The 23,549-nt window shown below is 44.6% G+C and overlaps 1 protein-coding gene across 1 annotated transcript in view; it reads right to left on the bottom strand.

Moving 5' to 3' along the window:
* LOC135556184 (leptin receptor-like) overlaps positions 1–23,549 on the bottom strand; it is a 73,374-nt gene that overhangs the window by 33,255 nt on the left and 16,570 nt on the right. The window contains exons 2-6 of the mRNA XM_064989174.1: positions 22,665–22,724; positions 21,331–21,383; positions 17,828–18,073; positions 15,010–15,139; positions 9,558–9,739 (exon numbers count right to left, since the gene is read on the bottom strand). Of these exons, the coding sequence (XP_064845246.1) occupies positions 9,558–9,739; positions 15,010–15,139; positions 17,828–18,073; positions 21,331–21,383; positions 22,665–22,675 (622 nt within the window). The 5' untranslated portion in view covers positions 22,676–22,724. The remainder of the gene's footprint in view (positions 1–9,557; positions 9,740–15,009; positions 15,140–17,827; positions 18,074–21,330; positions 21,384–22,664; positions 22,725–23,549) is intronic.

Here is a 23,549-nt window from a genome sequence, read left to right as displayed (position 1 = left end):
TCGGTCTTGGACAGTGAGTGCACATGCAGCGGAGTAAAAAACTCCTAAATTCAGGTTCCATTCAGTCAGCGCATAAAAGGCTTCACCAGGCCAGAGACATGCGCTGCGTTCTTGAAAAATTAATATCTTAAAAATTTGAAACCTGGGATTACTACTTTACTTTCATTGAAAAATATCCTCAAACTTTGTCAGAATTTCCTTGACTAGCTGGCGGGGAAGTAAGGAGAGACAGGGGGAAGTTGTAATAGTCTTTATATCTATTTTAGACATGTTTGTGCAGTGGTGAACATATTGGACCTAGGCTTTTAGTGTGACAGGCTCGTGATGCTAAAAGGATAGTAACCATAATACATTAAAGTGATGGCTTAAGGGCTCCCGAGTGGTGCAGCGGTCTAAGGCACTGCATCTCAGTGCTAGAGGCGTCACTACAGACCCTGGTTCGATTCCAGGCTGTATCACATCTGGCCGTGATCTGGAGTCCCATAGGGCGGCGCACAATTGGCCCAGCTTCGTCCGGGTTAGGGTTTGTTCTTAACTGACTTGCCTAGTTAAATCAAATAAATTAAATGTAGGAGAGTAAATGTAGGAGAAACACTAAAGGGTCAGTGGTGTAGTGGAGGCTATAAGCAGGTGTAAGCTGGCAATGCCTATACTCACTTTAATAATCCTTTCTGTTGCATATCAAAGTAGTGTAGTGGAGGTATACAACATATTAATAATGTAGTATAATAGAGAAATCATGCACAAAGTAGGCTACATAATCACAAAGCACGTGAAATACATTCACATGCACACAGCACACAGCCTAGTTTCAGCAGAATATAATCTTCAGGCTGTAAGAGTGCTCAGCTCTCAACTGGTTGTTGCATGGAGCAGATAGGTAGGAAAGACGTTTCAACTGATGATATTTACCAGTAAATGCTAACTAAGCCAACAATAGGTATGCAAACCAGGTATTGAAAAGGTTTCGTCTTTAGTCTTGGTTAGTAGGCTATTTCTAAAGGCTGTCCCAAAAAACATTCCCAATTATATGTTGATTGCAATGTAGACCTACCTGACAGAATGATAGCATGCTGATTTGTATCAATTTGGAGGGCATTTGTTTTGCTCAATTGAATTAAAAAGTGTAGCCACACCTTCCAAAAAACAAATGTTTAAAAAAAATGGGAAAATATAGGATGTTTCACACAGGGCGCCTTTCCTTCACTCAAGACCCACTACACCACTGCATCGGGCCGATGGAAAGACAGCAGCCTGTTCACTCGGACATAATAAGCCAGTAGGCCCCAATCATAAGAATACAAAAATACAATTCGGCTAAGAATTTCTCAACTGAATTGTACAACTATTACTTCCGATAGCAAAAAACATTACACGTTTAGCACAAAGTAACCGGTGATCTAAAGTATAAACGCAACAATGTTTTACACACACACACACACACACAATATATATATGTATGTGGACACCCCTTCAAATGAGTAGATTTTACTATTTCAGCCACAGCCGTTGTTGACAGGTGTATAAAATCGAGCACACAACCAAATAATCTCCAGAGACAGACATTGGTAGTAGAATGGCCTCAATGAAGAGCTCAGTCTCTTTCAACGTGGCATTGTCACAGGATGCCACATTTCCAACCAGTCACATTCCCAAATTTCCACATTTCTGCCCTGCTAGAGCTGCCCCGGTCAACTGTAAGCTCTGTTATTGTGAAGTGGAAACGTTGAGGAGAAAACAATGGCTCAGCCACTAAGTGGTAGATCACACAAGCTCACAGAACGAGACCGATGAGTGCTGAAGCGCGTAAAAATCGTCTGTTCTCGGTTGCAACGCTCACTACAGAGCTCTAAATTGCCTCTGGGAGCAACGCCAGTACAAGAACTGGTTGTCGGGAGCTTCATGAAATGGGTTTTCATGGCCGAGCAGCCGCACATAAGCCTAATATAACCATGCGCAATGCCAAGAGTCGGCTGGTGTGGTGCAAAGCTTGCCGCCATTGGAAACTCGTTCTCTGGAGTGAACAATCACGCTTCACCATCTGGCAGTCCAATGGACAAATCTGGATTTGGCAGATGCCAGGAGAATGCTACCTGCCTGAATGTGTAGTGCCAACTGTAATGTTTGGTGGAGGAGGAATAATGGTCTGGTGCTGTTTTTCCATGGTTCGGGCTAGCCCCTTTGTTCCAGTGAAGGGAAATCTTAACGTTACAGTATACAATGACATTCTAGATGATTCTGTGCTTCAAACTTTGTGACAACAGTTTGGGGAAGGCCCTTCCTTGTTTCAGCATGCCAATGCCCCTGTGCATAAAGCTAGGTCCATACAGAAATGGTTTGTCCTGCACAGAGCCCTGACCTCAACAACATCAAACACCTTTGGGATGAATTGGAATGCCGACTACGACTGTGAGCCAGGTCCAACAACAGTGCCCAACCTAACTAATGCTCTGGTGGCTGAATGGAAGCAAATCCCCGCAGCAATGTTCCAACATCTAATGGAAAGTCTTCCCAGAAGAGTGGAGACTGTTGTAGCAGCAAAGGGGGGACCAACTCCATATTAATGCCCATGATTTTGGAATGAGATGTTCGACGAGCAGGTGTCCACATACTTTTAGTCATGTAGTATAAGTTATTTTGATTGGACATGTCTAATAACAGGATGTGAGCTGCAATAAAAAGCACAGTTCCACTCACCAGATGATGATCATTTGAAACTTGCTGAAAAGGGAGACGCTAACAAATTAGCAACATCATCCTCTTCGATAACACCTGATGCAGTCACTGCAAACTAGCCTAAAACAAAATCTAGCTAGCTAGACCGTGGGAAAACTACTGCTTGCTATTGCACAGTGACCTGTCGGCCTTCGAGAAGGCAGAAATTTCCATACGTTTTTGTAAAAAAAGGTCCCACCCATTACAAGCCAATGTGATTGGTTGATTCCACTGTTACTCCAAAATGTTGCACTAATACAGTTGAATGACACGTGCCTTCTATCAAGCTTCTGAAGGACTTAGCTAGCTAGATTTATCTCCCCAGAGAAAACCAAAGAAAATATCCTAATTGGATTGAATAAGATTAAATCAAAACATAATTGAAGATAAAATACAAATAATTATTATTTGTATTATTTTATAAATCCTTAGCTTTTCTCGAAAAGCGTAGAAGGCCCCCACTGTGTTAGGCCTAGTAAACATTTGTAGAGTGGCTCTATTTGCCCTCAGAAAGCATTTTTCCCCCATTTTGAATGTCTAAAGAATCCATATGTTGTTCTGAAATATGAACACAGAAATACTGGACATTTTGAACTCTTATTTTGGTGACAATTTGACAAAACTACAGCAACGGTTTTGAATTGGACTCGCATTTTTCTGGCATTGGTCGAGACTCAGTCTCGTAACTCTCGTCCCCCTCCCGGTCTCAGTCTTGACTCAGTCTCACCCACCCTCCGGTCTTGGTCTTGACACGGACCTGATTCGTTCCGGCCTTGGTCTTGAATCAGTCTCGCTTTAGGTGGTCTCAAACACAACACTGTCTTTCTGGTATTTAAACAGCATTTAAATTGATAATTAAACATATTTCTCTGCCTGGTATTTAAACAGCTTTGTTCATTTGAGTTGCTTGTGTTTACTCCCAGTGATTGACTTGACACAGGCGTCGTTTGTAGCCCATCGAATGAAATGGAAACGAGACATGTCATCGTTATGAGACGCGTTGATGATGATTGGCAGGGGGGATAATTGAGTATTATAATGACAATGTCACCGCCTAGCCGACAGAAAGAGAGAATGGATTAATTAGCATTATCTTTTTCTATTTTCTGTTTTTTCTGTGTTTCATTATAAAATAAATTAGCACTCTCAGACATTCATGTCTCAATAAACAGGCTGTGAATGTGAAATAACTTTTTACTGTAGATTACGGAATGAATGTCAATTACCTTCATGTTGGTTGGACACTAAGGGGACTATTCAGAATTGAGATAGAGCTTTTGGAAAGTATTCAGACACCTTGACTTTTTCCACATTTTATTATGTTACAGCCTTATTCTAAAATTGATTAAATTGTTTTCCTCATCAATTGTTTTCCTGAAATTTCACACAATACACCATAATGACAAAGCAAAAAAAAATTATAGAAATGTTTTCCAATTTATTACAAATAAAAAACTGAAATAACGTATTTACATAAGTATTCAGACCCTTTACTCAGTACAATATTGAAGCACCCTTTGCAGCGATTACAGCCTTGTGTCTTCTTGAGTATGACACTACAAACTTGGCACATCTGTATTTGGGGAGTTTCTCACATTCTTCTCTGCAGATCCTCTCAAGCTCTGTCAGGTTGGATGGGGAGCGTCCCTGCACAGCTATTTTCAGATGTTCGATAGGGTTCAAGTCCGGTCTCTGGCTGGGCCAATCAAGGACATTCAGAGACTTGTCCCAAAGCCATTCCTGGACTGTCTTGGCTGTGTGCTTAGGGTTTTTTTCCTGTTGGAAGGTGAACCTTTGCCCCAGTCTGAGGTCCTGTGTGTTATGGCACAGGTTTTAAATCAGGGATCTCTCTGTACTTTGCTCCATTCATCTTTCCCTCGATCCTGACTAGTCTCCCAGTTCATGCCTCTGAAAAACATCCCCACAGCATGCTGCTGCCACCACGCTTCACCGTAAGAATGGTGCCAGGTTTCCTCCAGACGTGAAGCTTGGCATTCAGGCCAAAGGGTTCAATCTTGGTTTCATCAGACCAGAGAAACTTGTTTCCCATAGTTTGAGAGTCCTTTAGGTGTCTTTTGGGAAACTCCAAGCGGGAGTTAGTCAATAACTCTAGTTTCATTATGGTCCAAATGGCTCCCTAGATACCGTTAGCCTACATAATAAAGAGTGCCAGCCTGCCAGGCAGCACGCTGGTACTTGGCAAAATGAACGTACCGATTCCACGTGTTTCTCTGTTGCTCATTAAGAAAAATGTAATTTCAGTCTTGGGGTTGTGGTTTGATTTGCCAGTTACTGATGTTGGTCCCGCATGAGACACCAAAGGAACAAAGCCAGTATTACTTCCTCAAAATAGTAAGAATGAATCTAAGATAACCTCAAATGAATTACAGATTTCTTGAGTTAACATATAGCAAAGGTGTAGGGTGTAGTATTTCTCAAGTAAAAAATGTGCAACGTGTTGTCTTATGTAAACAAAGTCAAATCCACTGTGCTCATGGACAGGTCTGTCTCACTGTCTGTGTGTTCTGCGGTAGGACTGGGTAGAACGCAATAACCGCATCTTCAGATTCCGTGTTAGTGGGCAACTGAGAATTGTCGAATTCAAAACACAATCCAATCAACCCAATCAAGTAAGTCATGACGAATTCACTAACAAAAATCAGTTTAGGACAGTCCTTATAGTGAAATGCTTATTACAAGCCCTTAAGCTCGAGATCCTGGGTCTCGACCCCGCCCTGTGCAACTGGATCCTGGACTTTGACGGGCCGCCCCCAGGTGGTGAGGGTAGGAAACAACATCTACACTCCACTGATCCTCAACACTGGGGCCCCACAAGGGTGCGTTCTCAGCCCTCTCCTCTACTGCCTGTTCACTCATGACTGAGTGGCCATGCAAGCCTCCAACTCAATCATCAAGTTTGAAGACAACACTACAGTGGTAGGCTTGATTACCAACAACGACGAGACGGGAAGGAGGTGAGGGCCCTCAGAGTGTGGTGTCAGGAAAATAACCTGACACTTAACGTCAACAAAACAAAGGAGATGATCGTGGACTACAGGAAACAGCAGAGGGAGCAGCCCCTCCCGAACAACCACCCGAACCACTGCCTGTTCACCCCGCTTTCATCCAGAAGGCAAGGTCAGTACAGGTGCATCAAAGCTGGGACCGAAAGACTGAAAAACAGCTTCTATCTCAAGTCGCTCATGGACAGGTCTGTCTCACTGTCTGTGTGTTCTGCGGTAGGACTGGGTAGAACACAATACCCGCAGCATCATCAAATAACAGCCTAATTCAACTTCGCCAAACAGGTGATGATTTAATAATAGCGCATTTGCGAAAAAAAGCACATTAATTACTCAAATGTACCTAACCATAAACATCAATGCCTTTCTTAAAATCAATGCACAGAAGTATATTTTTTTAACTTGCATATTTAGTTAGAATAAATGCATGTTCGCAGGCAATATAAACTAGGGAAATTGTGTCACTTCTCTTCCGTTCAGTGCAAGCAGAGTCAGGGTATATGCAACAGTTTGGGCCGCCTGGCTCGCTGCAAACTGTGTTTCTTCCTAACAAAGACCGTAATTAATTTGCCAGATTTGACATAATTATGACATACCACTGAAGGTTGTGCAATGTAACAGCAATATTTAGACTTAGGGTTGCCACCCGTTCAACACAATACCGAATGGTTATAATTAAGTCTATGATTTGATATTTGATAGAGCAGTCTGACTGAGCGGTGGTAGGCAGCAGCAGGCTCGTAAGCATTCATTCAAACAGCACTTTACTGTGTTTGCGAGCAGCTCTTAGCAACGCTTGAAGCACAGCGCTGTTTATGACTTCAAGCCTATCATCTCCCGAGATTAGGCTGGCAATACTAAAGTGCCTATGAGCACATCCAATAGTCAAAGGTATATGAAATACAAATGGTATAGAGAGAAATTGTCAACACGTCATAATTCCTATAATAACTTCAACCTAAAACTTCTTAACTGGGAATACTGGAGAACTGGGAATATTGAACCACCAGCTTTCATATGTTCTCATGTTCTGAGCAAGGAACTTAAACGTTAGCTGTTTTACATGGCACATATTCCACTTATACTTTCTTCTCCAACACTGTGTTTTTGCATTATTTAAACCAAATTGAACATGTTTCATTATTTATTTTAGACTAAATAGATTTTATTCATGTATTATGTTAAGTTAAAATAAAATGCTTCATTGTTCATTCAGTATTGTTGCAATTGTCATTATTACAAATATATACATAAAAATTGGCCGATTAATCGTATCTGTGTTTTTTGGTCCTCCAATAAATCAGTATCGTGTTGAGAAATTATTATCGGTAGACCTCTACTTGAAACATGTTGATATTAGACTCAGACAGGGAGAGGTTGAAAACATCAGTGAAGACACCTGCCAGTTGGTCAGCGCATGCTCGGAGTACACGTCCTGGTTATCCATATGACCCTGCGGCCTTGTGAATGTTGACCTGTTTAAAGGTCTTACTCACATCGGTTGCGGAAAGCGTGATTACACAATCGTCTGGAACAGCTGATGCTCTCATGCATGTTTAAGTGTTATTTGCCTCGAAGCGAGCATTGAAGTAATTTAGCTCGCCTGGTAGGCTCGTGTCACTGGGCAGCTCTCCGCTGTAAAGGTTTTCTTGAGTTGAAGGAGAGGCGGACCAAAATGCAGCGTGCTTTCTATTCATGGTTCTTTAATAAAGAAAACTATACATGAATAGACTAACAAAACAATAAACGTGAGAAAACCTAAACAGCCCTATCTGGTGCAAGCACAGAGACAGGAACAATCACCCACAAAACCCAACACCAAACAGGCTACCTAAATATGGTTTCCAATCAGAGACAATGACTAACACCTGCCTCTGATTGAGAACCATATCAGGCCAAACATAGAAATAGACATGTAACATAGAATGTCCACTCAGATCATACCCTGACCAAACAAAACATACAAAGCAAACTATGGTCAGGGTGTGACAGTACCCCCCTCCCCCAAGGTGCGGACTCCGGCCGCAAAACCTGAACCTATTGGGGAGTGTCTTGTTGGGAATCTGTCTGCGGTGGCGGCTCTGGTGCTGGACGTGGCCCCCACTTCACCATAGTCTTAGTCCGCCACCTTGTCCGCTTCCGTGGCCTCCTAACCACGGCGACCCTACTAAATGACCCCACTGGACTGAGGGGCAGCTCGGGACAGAGGGGCAGGGGCTCTGGGCTGAGGGGCTCTGGCGCCTCTGGGCTGAGGGGCACTGGCGCCTCTGGGCTGAGGGGCTCTGGCGGCTCTGGGCTGACTGGCGGCACCTGGCTGACTAGCGGCACTGGTGGCCCCTGGCTGACTGGCGGCACTGTCTGACTGGCGGCACTGGCGGCCCCTGGCTGACTGGCGGCACTGGCAGCCCCTGGCGGCACTGGCGGCCCCTGGCTGACTGGCGGCCCCTGGCTGACTGGCGGCCTCTGGCTGACTGGCGGCCCCAGGCTGACTGGTGGCTCCTTGCAGACTGGCGGCACTGGCGGCTCCTTGCAGACTGGCGGCACTGGCGGCTCCTTGCAGACTGGCGGCACTGGCGGCATCAGGCCAAACATAGAAATAGACAAACTGCGGGTAGTCTATTGTGCCATTGACAACGTCGGAAGAGGATCTATGCCATTCCTGTTTTCTCATTAAAAGAACTCTGTTTCTGTTAAACCGCTTTTGGGTCTTCACTCAAGTGCATAACAGGAAGTTTACTCCGAAAGATGAGTGAACCATCCCTCACCTCATTTGTTATAATATCTTTGGTCTGACAGACGTTTACGTGACACCCAGAATGCATTGTATCATGTCAACACACCCAGCTGGCAAATAGCTTAGCATTAGCTCATCATAATCAAGCACAACCTTCATAAAAGTATTTTACACACATCATACGTGTCTATTACAATACAAAAAAATTGGAAATAAATAAAATAAATAAAACAGCAAATACATTATGCTCTATACATACATACAGTATGCTAAAGTAGAAACGACAATATACAGAAAATAAGGAACTTACTTTGACTGGAACGCACACATGTCCTAAGTTATTACTTGTAAACAACAATGAAGGCAATGCGAACATCAGCCAGGAGGGAAAAAGTATGTGCTAGACTGCGCAAATGTCTGCATACATGATCTGGGGAAACACTGGGGAGGTTTGTTGGGCTCTCATCGAAAAGAGAAGTTGTCGGTAAAGCCTCACACATAAATTGTCTGCAACAGTGAAATGGGCTACTTCTATGTGAAATTATGAGAAGGTGGAACACAACTCAATTAAATCCTTGAAGAAAATCATTTCAAATTGACAAGTTGAAATATAGTCTATAGATAATTGGCAGGCAGCGTGTGTCTTCGTTTGAGCACCGCGCAGGTTCTGTCCTGTTGCGTAACAATCACATTTTGGAACAGTGAGTGCATTCTGACATCACGATCATAAAGAAAAACTCACGCTGGGGCGACCGTTAGACACATTTGGAACTCATATATGAAATGGTTAAAGGAATAATCAATTCAAAAATGATCAAAATTAAAAGCAAATTGTCACTTGCCACATCATGATGATGCATGACAATTTGCTTTTTGTAAGTTCTATATCTTGATTGCTGACATGCAAAACATTTTGGGATCGTATCAACAGTGGACTAATGAAAAAAAGGTTTAAACAGTATCCTTTAGCCTCTGACTTTGAGGTCCAGATAGATAAGCCACCTGGCCATTAAAGCAATTAACATCCTCTATCATCTTCAGACAAGAGGGTGAAGGAGGGATCAGATGTATTTACCACTTCTTACCGAGACGCGGAGGGACGATGAGAACTATCAGGGGACCTGCTGTGGTGTTTGACACGTTGGCTGTTACAACAACGATACTGCTGACCGCGAGGATGACGATAGAACAGGTGATGGAATCCTTTCCCACACAGTCCATGCTGTCAGTCCCATGCGTGGTGTTTACCTCTCTGTCAGGCTGTGATCTGAAATAGACAGGGAATATTTATTTACTTAAACCAGTTCAGGTACAAGGTCTGTGTCCCAAATGGCATGGTATTCCCTACAATTGAAGTCGGACGTTTACATACACCTTAGCCAAATGCATTTAAACACTGTTTTTCACAATTCCTGACATTTAATCCTAGTAAAACTTCCCTCTTTTAGCTCAGTTAGGATCACCACTTTATTTTAAGAATGTGAAATGTCCGAATAATAGTAGAGATAATTATTTACTTCAGCTTTTATTTCTTTCATCACATTCCCAGTGGGCCCGAAATTTACATACACTCAATTAGTATTTGGTCGCATTGCCTTTAAAATTGTTAAACTTGGGTGAAACTTTTCCGGTAGCCTTCCGCAAGCTTCCCACAATACTTTGGGTGAATTGTTGCCCACTCCTCCTGACAGAGCTGGTGTAACCGTGTCAGGTTTGCAGGCCTCCTTGCTTGCACACACTTTTACAGTTCTGCCCACAAATGTTCTATAGGATTGAGGTCAGAGCTTTGTGATGGTCACTCCAGTACCTTGACTTTGTTGTCTTTAAGCAATTTTGCCACATATTTGGAAGTATGCTTGGGGTCATTGTCCATTTGGAAGACCCATTTGAGACCGAGCTTTAACTTCCTGACTGATGTCTTGAGATGTTGCTTCAACATATCCACATAATTTTCTTTCCTCATCATGCCATCTATTTTGTGAAGTGCCCCAGTCCCTCCTACAGCAAAGCACCCCCACAGCATGATGCTGCCACCCCCGTGCTTCAGGGTTGGGATGGTGTTCCTCGCATTGCAAGCCTCCCCTGTCACGAGTCCGACCGAGGGTGGCTCCCCTTCCCGTTCGGGTGGCGCTCGGCGGTCGTCGTCGCCGGCCTATTAGCAAACACTGATTTACTTTCCTCCCCTGCCTTGTATGTTTATTGTTAGCACCTGTTAGTTAGTAATTAGTTGGGCTTTATTAGACAGCCTGTTTCTTTGTGCGGGATTAATTATTGTAACCTTCGTGTATGTAGTAGAGGAACGTGTTTGTTCCTGGTCGTGTATTCTGCTGTACTGTTTTCGTCCCCCGTGTTTGGGGCATTTGCTTTTGAGCACCCAGTGTTTCGTGAGTGCATAAAATAGCACAGTATTGAACTCTCTGTTTCCTGCGTTTGACTCCACACCCAAGACACACGGAGCATTACAGAATCCCGCACCTGAAAATGGAGTCAGCAGGAGCAGCAGCCAACCCTCTCCCATTGATGGAGGAACGGGTTCTCCACCATACCACCATCCTCCATCGGATCGGCTATGGATGAAATTATGGAGAGAATGGACCAATGGGAGAGGAGTGGTCTCCTCTCTCCAACTTCGGCACCCCCGGCTCCGGACTCCCCATCTCCCGATTCCAGCACCCTCAGTCTGACGCTCCCGAGGGCTTATGATGGAGCGGCGGCGGGTTGCCAGGGGTTTTTACTCCAACTGGAGATATACCTGGCCACCGTCAGACCCACTCCCTCAGGAGCGGAGAGGGTGAGTGTCCTCATCTCCTGCCTCACGGGTCGTGCTCTGGAGTGGGCGAACGCAGTCTGGAATGGCCCAGACTCAGCGAGGGAGCACTACCCAGAGTTTTCCCACCGCTTCCGTGCCGTGTTTGATCACCCTCCAGAGGGCCGAGCGGCGGGAGAACGACTATTTCATCTCAGGCAGGAGAAGAGGAGCGCCCAGGATTACGCACTGGAGTTCCAGACCTTGGCAGCAGGATCTGGGTGGAACGACAGGGCCCTTATCGACCACTACAGGTGTAGTCTCCGGGAGGACGTCCACAGGGAGCTAGCATGTCGGGACACCGCTCTTTCCCTGGATGGGCTAATCGAGATGTCCATCCGATTGGACAATCTACTGGCTGCCCGCGGGCGTTCGGAGAGGGTCCTGTGTGTTCCACCACCCAGCCCCTCTGCTCCCATTCCGATGGAGTTGGGAGGGGCCATGCTGAGGGGTACCGGAGGAGGAGGCCCCCCCTGCACCAGCTATGGTCGGAGAGGACACACGGCCGATTGGTGCTGGGGGGGTCCGTCTGGGAGTAGAGATGGCAGGCGGAACGCTTCTCGATCACCCCTGGTGAGCCAGCATCAAACTCAAACTTCGGCACCCCGAGGACATCGTTCCTGATCGGGGCCCCCAATTCACGTCCCGAGTATGGAGGGCGTTCATGGAGCGTTTGGGGGTCTCTGTCAGCCTGACCTCCGGTTATCACCCCGAGAGTAATGGGCTGGTGGAGAGAGTGAACCAGGAGGTGGGTAGGTTTCTGCGGTCGTATTGCCAGGATCGGCCAGGGGAGTGGGCGAGATAAATTCCCTGGGCTGAAATGGCCCAGAACTCACTATGCCACTCCTCTACTAATGTGTCCCCTTTTCAGTGTGTGTTGAGGTACCAGCCGGTCCTGGCACCATGGCATCCGAGGCAGACCGAGGCTCCTGCGGTGGAGGAATGGGTACAGCGCTCCAAGGAGACCTGGAGGGCCGTCCAGGAATCTCTCCAACAAGCGAGTGGACGGCAGAAGAGGAGTGCTGACCGCCACCGCAGTGAGGCCCCGTGTTTGTACCGGGGGACAGGGTCTGGCTCTCGACCCAAAACCTGCCCCTCAGCTTGCCCTGCCAGAAGCTGGGTCCGCAGTGTGTAGGCCCCTTTAAAGGTCTGAGGAGAATAAACGAGGTGTGTTATCGATTACAACTCCCTTCCTAATATTGTATTAACCCCTCGTTCCATGTCTCTCTCCTCAGGCCAGTGGTAGCTGGTCCCCTGCAGGACAGTGAGGTGCCGGAGGTCCCCCCCCCCTCTGGATATCGAGGGGTTCCCAGCGTATACGATACGGGTCATTCTGGACTCAAGACGCCGGGTGAGGGGCCTGCAGTACCCCGTGGACTGGGAGGGGTACGGTCCGGAGGAGAGGTGCTGGGTACTAGTGGGGGACATCTTGGATCCATCAATGTTGAGGGATTTCCATCGCCTCCATCCGGATCGCCATGCACTTCGTCCTCTGGGTCGACCTCGAGGCCGGTGTCGGTGCGCTGCTGGAGCCGCGCGTCGGTGGAAGGGGGGAGGGGGGGGGGGGTACTGACTCCACCCCCACAACACCCGGAGCGTTACACCCCTTTTTTCCTCCAAACATATCGATGGTCATTATGGCCAAAAGTTATATTTTTGTTTCATCAGACCAGAGGACATTTTTCCAAAAAGTGCGATCTTTGTCCCCATGTGCAGTTGCAAACCATAGTCTGGCTTTTTTATGGCAGATTTGGAGCAGTGGCTTCTCCTTGATGAGTGTCCTTTCCGGTTATGTCGATATAGGACTCGTTTTTACTGCGGATATAGATACTTTTGTACCCGTTTCCTCCAGCATCTTCACAAGGTCCTTTGCTGTTGTTCTGGGATTGATTTGCACTTTTCGCACCAAAGTACGTTCATCTCTAGGAGACAGAACGTGTCTCATTCCTGAGCGGTAAGACGGCTGCATGGTCCCATGGTGTTTATACTTGCGTACCATTGTTTGTACAGATGAATGCGGTACCTTCAAGCGTTTGTAAATTGCTCCCCGGGATGAACCAGACTTGTGGAGGGCTACAATTATTGGCTGATTTCTTTTGATTTTCCCATGATGTCAAGCAAAGAGGCACTGAGTTTAAAGGTAGACATTGAAATACATCCACAGGTACACATCCAATTGACTCAAATTATGTAAATTATTCTACCAGAAGCTTCTAATGTCATGTCATCATTTTCTGGAATTTTCCAAGCTGTTTAAAGGCACAGTCAACTTAGTGTATATAAGCTTCTGACCCACTGGAATTGTGATACAGTGAATTATAAGTGAAATAATCTGTCTGGAAAACAATTGTTGGAACAATGACTTGTGTCTACAAAGTAGATGTCCTAACCGACTTGCCAAAACTCATTAACAAGAAATTTGTGGAGTGGTTGAAAAACTAGTTTTAATGACTCCAACCTAAGTGTATGTAAACTTCCGACTTCAACTGTAGTAGTGCACTACATAGGGAATAGGGTGCCATTTGGGACGCAAACATGTTCTCATCACAAATGCCAGCCTAAATAAATATACATTCATACAGTAAAGATAATAGGCTAGTGTAGTGTGGAAATCATAGACAAAGCACAGGTCAGGGTGCAACCGAGCCTGGTCCCCGATCTGTTTGTGCTATCATGTGAAATTCCTTGTCATGCCATGTTTGAAATGATTGCACAAACATCTGAGACCAGGCTAGGTGCAATCCACATGAAAGCAATGAGTATGTAAAGGCACTTTGGTTGCATTTACACAGGCAGCCCGATTCTGATCTTTTGCCCAATTATAAGCAAAATATTTGATCTGATTAGCCAAAAGACCAATTATTGGCAAAATATCACAATTGGGCTACCTGTGTTAACACAGTCATTGTGACAACTGCTGATACATCTAATTGATTGACAAGTTGACATTGAACTATTCAAACATTAAAACATCAAACACAATTCATATACTGTTTGAGTATGGAACAAGATGATCCTGTTTGAATGACTGTATCATAGGCTTATTGAGTGACAACAGTAGTGTGTTCTTGTTGTCTATTTAGCACGGTGCCAGCGATCCCAGTTTTCCTGGTGCTGGTGTGTTATCAACCAGCCGATAATTTATCTGCTACCTGCACCGCAGTAGATTCACCTACACACACGCTTAACCCTGCTGTGGGAGATGAATAGGCTCATAGCACGCACGCACGCACGCACGCACGCACGCACACACACACACACACACACACACACACACACACACACACACACACACACACACACACACAAACACACACACACACACAGCTCAAACATCCACCTGTGCTCTTATCGCCTCAGGTAGGTTTTTGGGCCAAGGCCAACACTAGACAGGGATAACAAAAAGTAATGGAAGAGGAGAGAGACTCTAGAGAGGAGCAGCAAGTTATGGTAACTGATCAGTGAAAATATCACTTTTAAATGTTAATATTCTGTTAACTCATACCCAAGCTATATTGTTGACTCATCTTATACTTGTATTTGTGGCCAGAGCATACATTGAATAAAAAAAAACACCTCCATCTTGTATCTCAAATGGACCGTTTCAAAAATGCTTGCTCTTTCCTCATAGAGGATGATGTCATCCTATTTCACTCATAATGTCATTAATTATAGGTCATATTTAATAGAAATCTAGTAACACTGGACTTTAAATTGAACTTGATACTCACACCAAGCGCTGCAAGCAAATTGTCACCAACCCAGGAGTGGAGGTGTCTGAAGAAGTGGCGCGGTGCTTTAGATCACATATGACATTTTCCCAGGTCTCATCGACACGACACAGGATGTCCCAACAGGTGGCTGGAGAGAGATTTAATTAGCATGTTTGCATGTTAGACTGTCTGTCTGACTGTCTGTCTGGTCGCTGTAAAACCCAATATTCTCTCCATGACCAAAAGTATGTGCACACGTGCTCGTCAAACGTCTCATTCCAAAATCATGGACATTAATATGGAGTTGGTCCCCCCTTATCTGCTATAACAACCTACACTATTCTGGGATGGCTTTCCACAAGATGTTGGAACATTGCTGCGGTGACTTGCGAGGTCGAGCACTGACGTTAGGCGATTAGGCCTGGCTCGCAGTTGTCGTTCCAATTTATCCCAAAGGTGTTCGATGGGGTTGAGGTCAGTGCTCTGTGCAGGCCAGTCAAGTCCTTCCACACAGATCTCAACAAACCATTTCTGTATGGACCTCGCTTTGTGTACAGAAGCATTGTCATGCTGAAACAGGAAATGGCCTTCCCCAAACTGTTGCCACAAAGTTGGAAGCACAGAATCGTCTAGAATGTCACTGTATTCTGTAGCTAACGGGCCTAGGCCGAACCATGAAAAACAGCACCAGACCATTGTTCCTCCTCCACCAAACTTTACAACTGACACTTAGCATTCGGGCAGGTAGCGTTCGCCTGGCATCCACGTTACCCAGATTCATCAGTCAGATGTTGAAGTGTGATTCATCACTCCAGAAAACACGATTCCACTGCACCAGAGTCCAAAGTCAGGGCGACGCTTGGCACTGCGCATGGTGATCTCAAGCTTGTGCGCAGCTGCTCGGCCATGGAAACCCATTTCATGAAGCTCCCTACGAACAGTTATTGGAGTTACTGAAACAGCCAAATAAACTAATTTGAAGGGGTTTCCACATACTTGTGTATATATAGTGTATGAACTCACCAACCCCAAGCACGCGCACACACACACACACACACACACACACACACACACACACACACACACACACACACACACACCTAGTTAAATAAATAATAAACCCACACCGAATTAGGACAGTCATAGCAAAACCGCCATGGAAAATATTCTGAAAAATAGTCCTTGAATCTGGCCAACGTTATCTCAGGATCCACTTTGATGAATTAAACACACAGTGAATGGGAAGATGTTATTCATTCATTCACCCCCTCTTATCAAAATAACTCTGTCTGACGCAGGTATTGTATACCTCCGGTATAAAGTACCGTTCAAAAGTTTGGGGTCACTTAGAAATGTCCTTGTTTTTGAAAGAAAAGCACATTTTCTGTCCATTAAAATAACATTAAATTGATCAGAAATACAGTGTAGACATTGTTAAAGTTGCTCATGACTATTGTAGCTGGAAACGGCAGATTCTTTTATGGAATATCTACGTAGGCGTACAGAGGCCCATTATCAGCAACCATCACTCCTGTGTTCCAATGGCACGTTGTGTTAGCTAATCCAAGTTTATAATTTTAAAAGGCTAATTGATCATTAGAAAACCAATTTTCTCTTATGTTAGCACAGCTGAAACTGTTGTCCACATTAAAGAAGAAATAAAACTGGCCTTCTTTAGGCTAGTTGAGTATCTATAGCATCAGCATTTGTGGGTGATGAAGGCTATTCCATGTGAGAAACTGCCAAGAAACTGAAGATCTCGTACAGCACTGTGTACTACTCCCTTCAAAGAACAGCGCAAACTGTCTCTAACCAGAATAGAAAAAGGAGTGGGAGGTCCCGGTACACAACTGAGCAGAGTTGCAAAGAAAAAGCCATATCTCAGACTGGCCAATAAAAAGAAAAGATTAAGATGGGTAAAAGAACACAGACACTGGACAGAGGAACTGTGCCTCGAAGGCCCGCACCCCGGAGTTGCCTCTTTTTTTGTAGAGGTTGAGACTGGTATTTTGCAGGTACTATTTAATGAAGCTGCCAGTTGAGGACTTGTGAGGCGCCTGTTTCTCAAACTAGACACTCTAATTTACTTGGTTAGAGACCGTTTCCACTGTTCTGTGAAGGGAGTAGTACACAGCGCTGTACGAGATATTCAGTTTCTTGGCAATTTCTCGCATGAAATAGCCATAATTTCTCAGAACAAGGATAGACTGATGAGTTTCAGAAGAAATTTCTTTGTTTCTGGCCATTTTCAGCCTGTAATTGAACACACAAATGCTGATGCTCCAGATACTCAACTAGTCTAAAGAATGCCAGTTTTATTGCTTCTTTAATCAGGACAACAGCTTTCAGCTGTGCTAACATAATTCCAAAGGGTTTTCTCATGATCAATTAGCCTGATAAACTTGGATTAGCTAACACAACGTGGAACACAGGAGTGATGGTTGCTGATAATTGGCCTCTGTACAGATACGTAGAATTTCCATTAAAAATCAGCCGTTTCCAGCTACAATAGTCATTTACATTTACATTAATGTCTACACTGTATTTCTGATCAATTTGATGTTATTTTAATGGACAAAAAATGTTGCTTTTCTTTCAAAAACAAGAACATTTCTAAGTGACCCCAAACTTTTTAACGGTAGTATATACAAAGCATCTCTGAGGAGGAGTGCTGATTAAGGAGCAGGTCCCCACTCCTATTCATTATGATTTAAAAGGCAGAACTGATCCTGGCTCAGCACTGCTACTCTAAGATCATTTGTGAATACGGGCCCAAGACTAGCAGAGAGAACTATCAGCCAGGTAACTGTAATGTCATTAAAACAGTGACTCTGACCTCCACTGGGATGTGTCTCCTGGGGAGGTATTAGTGTGCTTGTGGAGTTCCTAAAGAGGCACTGGGGTGTGTGTGGATGTCCCGGATCAGATGGTGCCCTCCTGGACCCCACAAACCCCTCGTCCTCTCCCTCTCCCCCATGATGAAGCTGGGCTGGGGGTGAGGCACAGCAGAGCTCTGTCTGCCAGGGGAGTTCTAGAATGTCTCCATGGCGGGATTCTTGCATAGGCTCCACAGACACAACACCTTAGGCAGAAATGGGAAGTTAACATGGTTGACAGGAAATTACATCAGACACAGGGCAGAAGCTGTGGCATGATGATGCTGGTAACACCAGAGTTATGGGTTTGATTCTTCACATGGTATACCATCCCCACAATATTTATTTCCAACTGTTACAATAGCATTTGTTCCTAGGCAGAATCAAAAATATTTAAATGGAGGTCATTGACGTAAATTAACAATAATGATACATTAAAAATATCAATCATTCAAGACATGTTCATGAAGTTGGTAAAAGTATTATAAAAAGGCAATACTATTGTTCAGAGAACACCGGTAGAATAAACTCTGGTAACGTCAGTCTTTACCAGAGGGATTCTATAGCTTAAGGATACAGTTGAAGTGCACTTAGGTTGGAGTCATTAAAACTTGTTTTGCAACCACTCCACAAATTTCTTGCGAACAAACTATAGTTGTGGCAAGTTGGTTAGGACATCTACTTTGTGCATGACACAAGTAATTTTTCCAACAATTGTTTACAGACAGATTATTTCACTTATAATTCACTGTATCACAATTCCAGTGGGTCAGAAGTTTACATACACTAAGTTGAATGTGCCTTTAAACAGCTTGGAAAATTCCAGACAATGATGTCATGGCTTTTGATAGGCGAATTGAAGCTTCTGATAGGCTAATTGACATCATTTGAGTCAATTGGAAGTGTACCTGTGGATATATTTCAATGTCTACCTTCAAACTCAGTGCCTCTTTGCTTGATATTATGGGAAAATCAAAGGAAATTAGCCAAGACCTCAGAAAAAAATTGTAGACCTCCACAAGTCTGGTTCATCCTTGGGAGCAATTCCCAAATGCCTGAAGGTACCACGTTCATCTGTACAAACAATAGTACGCAAGTATAAACACCATGGGACCTCGCAGCCGTCATACCGCACAGGAAGGAGACACATTCTGTCTGCTAGTAATGAACTTACTTTGGTGCGAAAAGTACAAATCAATCCCAGAACAACAGCAAAAGACCCTGGGAAAATGCTGGAGGAAACAGGTACAAAAGTATCTATATCCGCAGTAAAAACGAGTCCTATATCGACATAACAGGAAAGGCCGCTCATCAAGGAGAAACCACTGATCCAAATCTACCATAAAAAATCCAGACTATGGTTTGCAACTGCACATAGGGACAAAGATCGTACTTTTTGGAGAAATGTCCTCTGGTCTGATGAAACAAAAATATAACTGTTTGGCCATAATGACCATCGTTATGTTCGGAGGAAAAAGGGAGATGCTTGCAAGCCGAAGAACACTATACCAACCATGAAGCACGGGGGTGGCAGCATCATGTTGTGGGGGTGATTTGCTGCAGGACGGACTGGTGCACTTTACAAAATAGATGGCACCAAGAGGGAGGAAAATCATTTGGATATATTGAAGCAACATCTCAAGACATCAGTCAGGAAGTTAAAGCTCAGTCGCAAATGGGTCTTCCAAATGGACAATGACCCCAAGCATACTTCCAAAGTTGTGGAAAAATGGCTTACGGACAACAAAGTCAAGGTATTGGAGTGGCCATCACAAAGCCCTGACCTCAATCCTATAGAAGATTTGTGGTCAGAACTGAAAAAGTGTATGCAAGCAAGGAGGCCTACAAACCTGACTCGGTTACACTAGCTCTGTTAGGAGAAATGGGCCAAAATTCACCCAACGTATTGTGGGAAGCTTGTGGAAGGCTCCCCAAAACGTTTGACCCAAGTTAAACAATTTAAAGGCAATGCTACCAAATACTAATTGAGTGTATGTAAACTGCTGACCCACTGGGAATGTGACAAAAGAAATAAAAGCTGAAATAAATCCTTCTCTCTACTATTATTCTGACATGTCACATTCCTAAAATAAAGTGGTGATCCTAACTGACCTAAGACAGGGAATTTTTACTAGGACTAAATGTCAGGATTTGTGAAAAACAGAGTTTAAATGTATTTGGCTAAGGTGTATGTAAACTTCCCAAATTCAACTGTAAATACTGGACATGATCCTATTTTAACAGGTGAAACAATGTGATTGACACAATATGAAGTCACGTCATAGGGATACAATGCCTCAGGGAGACATTACAGTATTTTTGATATTTGTTTTACCTTTATTTAACGAGGCAAGTCAGTTAAGAACAAATTCTTATTTTCAATGACAGCCTAGGAACAGTGGGTTAACTGCCTTGTTCAGGAGAAGAACGACAGATTTTCACCTTGTTCGCTAGGGGATTCAAGCTTGCAACCTTTCAATTACTAGTCCAACGCTCTGACCACTAGGCTACCTGCCGCCCCTGATGAAGGAAGAGAATGACAACAACTATTCTTACCATCCTCCATCCCACCAGACCCCCTCTGCCTCTGCAGGCTCCTCCAAGTCCATGATTCATTCTACCCATTAGAAGGATTGTTTCCTTACACATTAGATGACGTCCAACATTAAAAGGATGGGTAACTGCAGAGAACAGCGCACTTCTACTTAGATCACACAGTGTCACACCAATGAAATGCAACACTCAATGGCCCTTTTGATTTTTGGCAATAATGGACTCTATTGTAAGTAGCTAAGGGGTGTGATAGTGTGTAATGCAGCGTTCCCAAACTATGTCTTCGGGATCCCATGGTGTGCACGTTTTGTTGTTTTGCCCTAACACTACACAGCTGATTGAAATGATCAAAGCTTGATGATTAGTTGATTATTTGAATCAGCTGTGTAGTGCCAGGGCAAAACAACTAAACGTGCACACCATGGGGTCCTGAGGACCGAGTTTAGGAAACCCTGGTGTAGTGGATGTGATAGTATAGGAAGAGGCCCTGTGTTTCTGTGTATACGAATACAAGTGCACTGTACTCTATTTGTTGACATGGGTGGGCCTATTTCTGGCGAAAAGCCGCTAGGGAACTACACCTAACATATAACTGCATGTGGCGTTGCTTCTGAAATGTTTGCTATTCATTATTCCAGGGTAGAGTGAGTGAAATTGTGTGATTACAGGCAGAACCGCCTTTACGATCCGTGTGGGCACACGCACAAAGCACTCGAGGCAACAGATTAAGCACTGCCTTCGCCATATCCGGAACTAATGCTGCTCTGATCTAACGCATCCCATTCAGTCTTGGCAGATTCTCTCGGTCTACGCGAAGGAATCTGCCCACGGGAGGTTGTAGGGGTGGTAATGTAGATGGACGCAAGTGAGATTGTTACGATTCTTCTAATGGGGAAGGAACTCAACTCACCATGGTAGATGATGAGGATATGCACCAGGAATGTTAGCATTGCAGACAGGATCCTGCAGAGATAGAGAGAGAGAGAGAGGAGGAAGAGGGAACAAGAGCGAGCGAGGGAGGGAGAGATAAAATGTTTAAAATGTTCTGTAAGTGATGAGAGATGGTATGGGGAGGAACTTAGAGAGGGAAGGGGGATCAGGAAAGATGTACAGGTGAATAAAAAGAGAAATGGATGAATAAAGAAAGACAAGATAGAGAACATGCGATAAAAGAGAGAGACAGAGAGATAGATGAAGAGAGGAAAGCAGAGAGAGTCTTGTCAACCCAATGCTAACTCAACCCAAAACTAGTTTCACAGGAGAGCAGGAGAATGTTTTACAGTAGGTACTAAAGTCAGCAGTGTCACTGAGCTTCATCAGGGCCTTTAGTCACAACGTTGAGTCACTGATGTGTCCTTCCTGTCCGGTTTTGCATCCCCTCGGGCTAGTGCGGTGGGAGAGATCTTTGTGGGCTATACTCGGCCTTGTCTCAGGGTCTGTTGATATCCCTTTGGCAAAGTGGGTGGGGTTATACACTGCCTGGTTGGCCCTGTCTGGGAGTATCTTTGGACGGGGCCACAGTTTCCCCGAGTACCTATGCTGCAATAGTCTATGTGCCAGGGGGCTAGGGTCAGTCTGTCGTATCTGGTGTAATTCTCCTGTCTTATCTGGTGTACTGTGTGATCTTCGGTATGCTTCCTCTAATTCTCCCATCTCTATCTCGCTCTCTCTCTCCCTTCCCGGAGGACCTGAGCCTCAGGACTACCTGGCCTGACGACTTCTGGCTGTTCCTGTCTCCAGTCCACCTGGTCGTGCTGCCTGTTGTTCTGCCTGTGGCTATAGAACCGTAATCTTGTCCCGGACCTGCTATTTCGACCCTCTTCCTCTCTCTCCCTCCCCCTCTCTCGCTCTACTCTACCACTGAATACTCGGCTATGAAAAGCCAACTGACATTTACTCCTGATGTGCTGACCTGTTGCACCACCTACAACTACTGTGATTATTATTTCACCCTGCTGGTCATCTATGAACATTTGACCGGCCACCCCTCAGAGCCTCGTTCCTCTCTCGAAGTTTCTTCCTAGGTTCCAGGCTTTCAAGGGAGTTTTTCCGAGCCATATTGCTTCTACATCTGCATTGCTTGCTCTTTGGGGTTTTAGTCTGGGTGTCTGTATAAAGCACTTTGTGACATCTGCTGATGTAAAAGGAGCTTTATAAATACATTTGATTGATTGATTGATTGACCACACCACGACCACAGTATTCTGCTGTAAAGGCCTGGGTGTTGCCCACAATTATACTTACATTGTCTTCATGAGTTAGAGTTGGCGAGCATGGCCTCCACTGCAGTTGTGATGACTCTCACTGAGGAGAGAGCAAAGGTAGAGAGGACCTTAGGGACTACTTGGGAAGACACAACACATTTTACATTTGAGTAATTTAGCAGACCGACTGATCAAGAGTGACTTACAGTTTGCGTATTGATCGTAAAGGAAAAATCCACAAAAAAAATCATAATGATGCAAAATGCATCAAAACTTGACTGATGACATGCAAAAATGTTTTGGGACCGTATCAACAGTGGACCAATGAAAACATACCAAAGGATCGCTTTTGAGTGGATTTTTAGTCTGCACTTTAATAAATCATGTTGATTTAAAAATGGCATGTCACTGCGACTCAGATAATAATACACCATTTCAGTTTCCAGTTTTATTAGTAATATGTACAGGATACACATGGTACACAAACATTTAAGTCATTTACATTTAAGTCATTTAGCAGACGCTCTTATCCAGAGCGACTTACAAATTGGTGAATTCACCTTCTGACATCCAGTGGAACAGCCACTTTACAATAGTGCATCTAAATCATTAAGGGGGGTGGTGAGAAGGATTACTTATCCTATCCTAGGTATTCCTTGAAGAGGTGGGGTTTCAGGTGTCTCCGGAAGGTGGTGATTGACTCCGCTGTCCTGGCGTCGTGAGGGAGTTTGTTCCACCATTGGGGGGCCAGAGCAGCGAAAAGTTTTGACTGGGCTGAGCGGGAACTGTACTTCCTCAATGGTAGGGAGGCGAGCAGGCCAGAGGTGGATGAACGCAGTGCCCTTGCTTGGGTGTAGGGCCTGATCAGAGCCTGGAGGTACTGCGGTGCCGTTCCCCTCACAGCTCCGTAGGCAAGCACCATGGT

The sequence above is a fragment of the Oncorhynchus masou genome, chromosome 15 (assembly GCF_036934945.1).
Source record: "Oncorhynchus masou masou isolate Uvic2021 chromosome 15, UVic_Omas_1.1, whole genome shotgun sequence".
Taxonomy (NCBI): Eukaryota; Metazoa; Chordata; class Actinopteri; order Salmoniformes; family Salmonidae; genus Oncorhynchus; species Oncorhynchus masou.
This window is presented reverse-complemented; position numbering and strand designations above follow the sequence as displayed.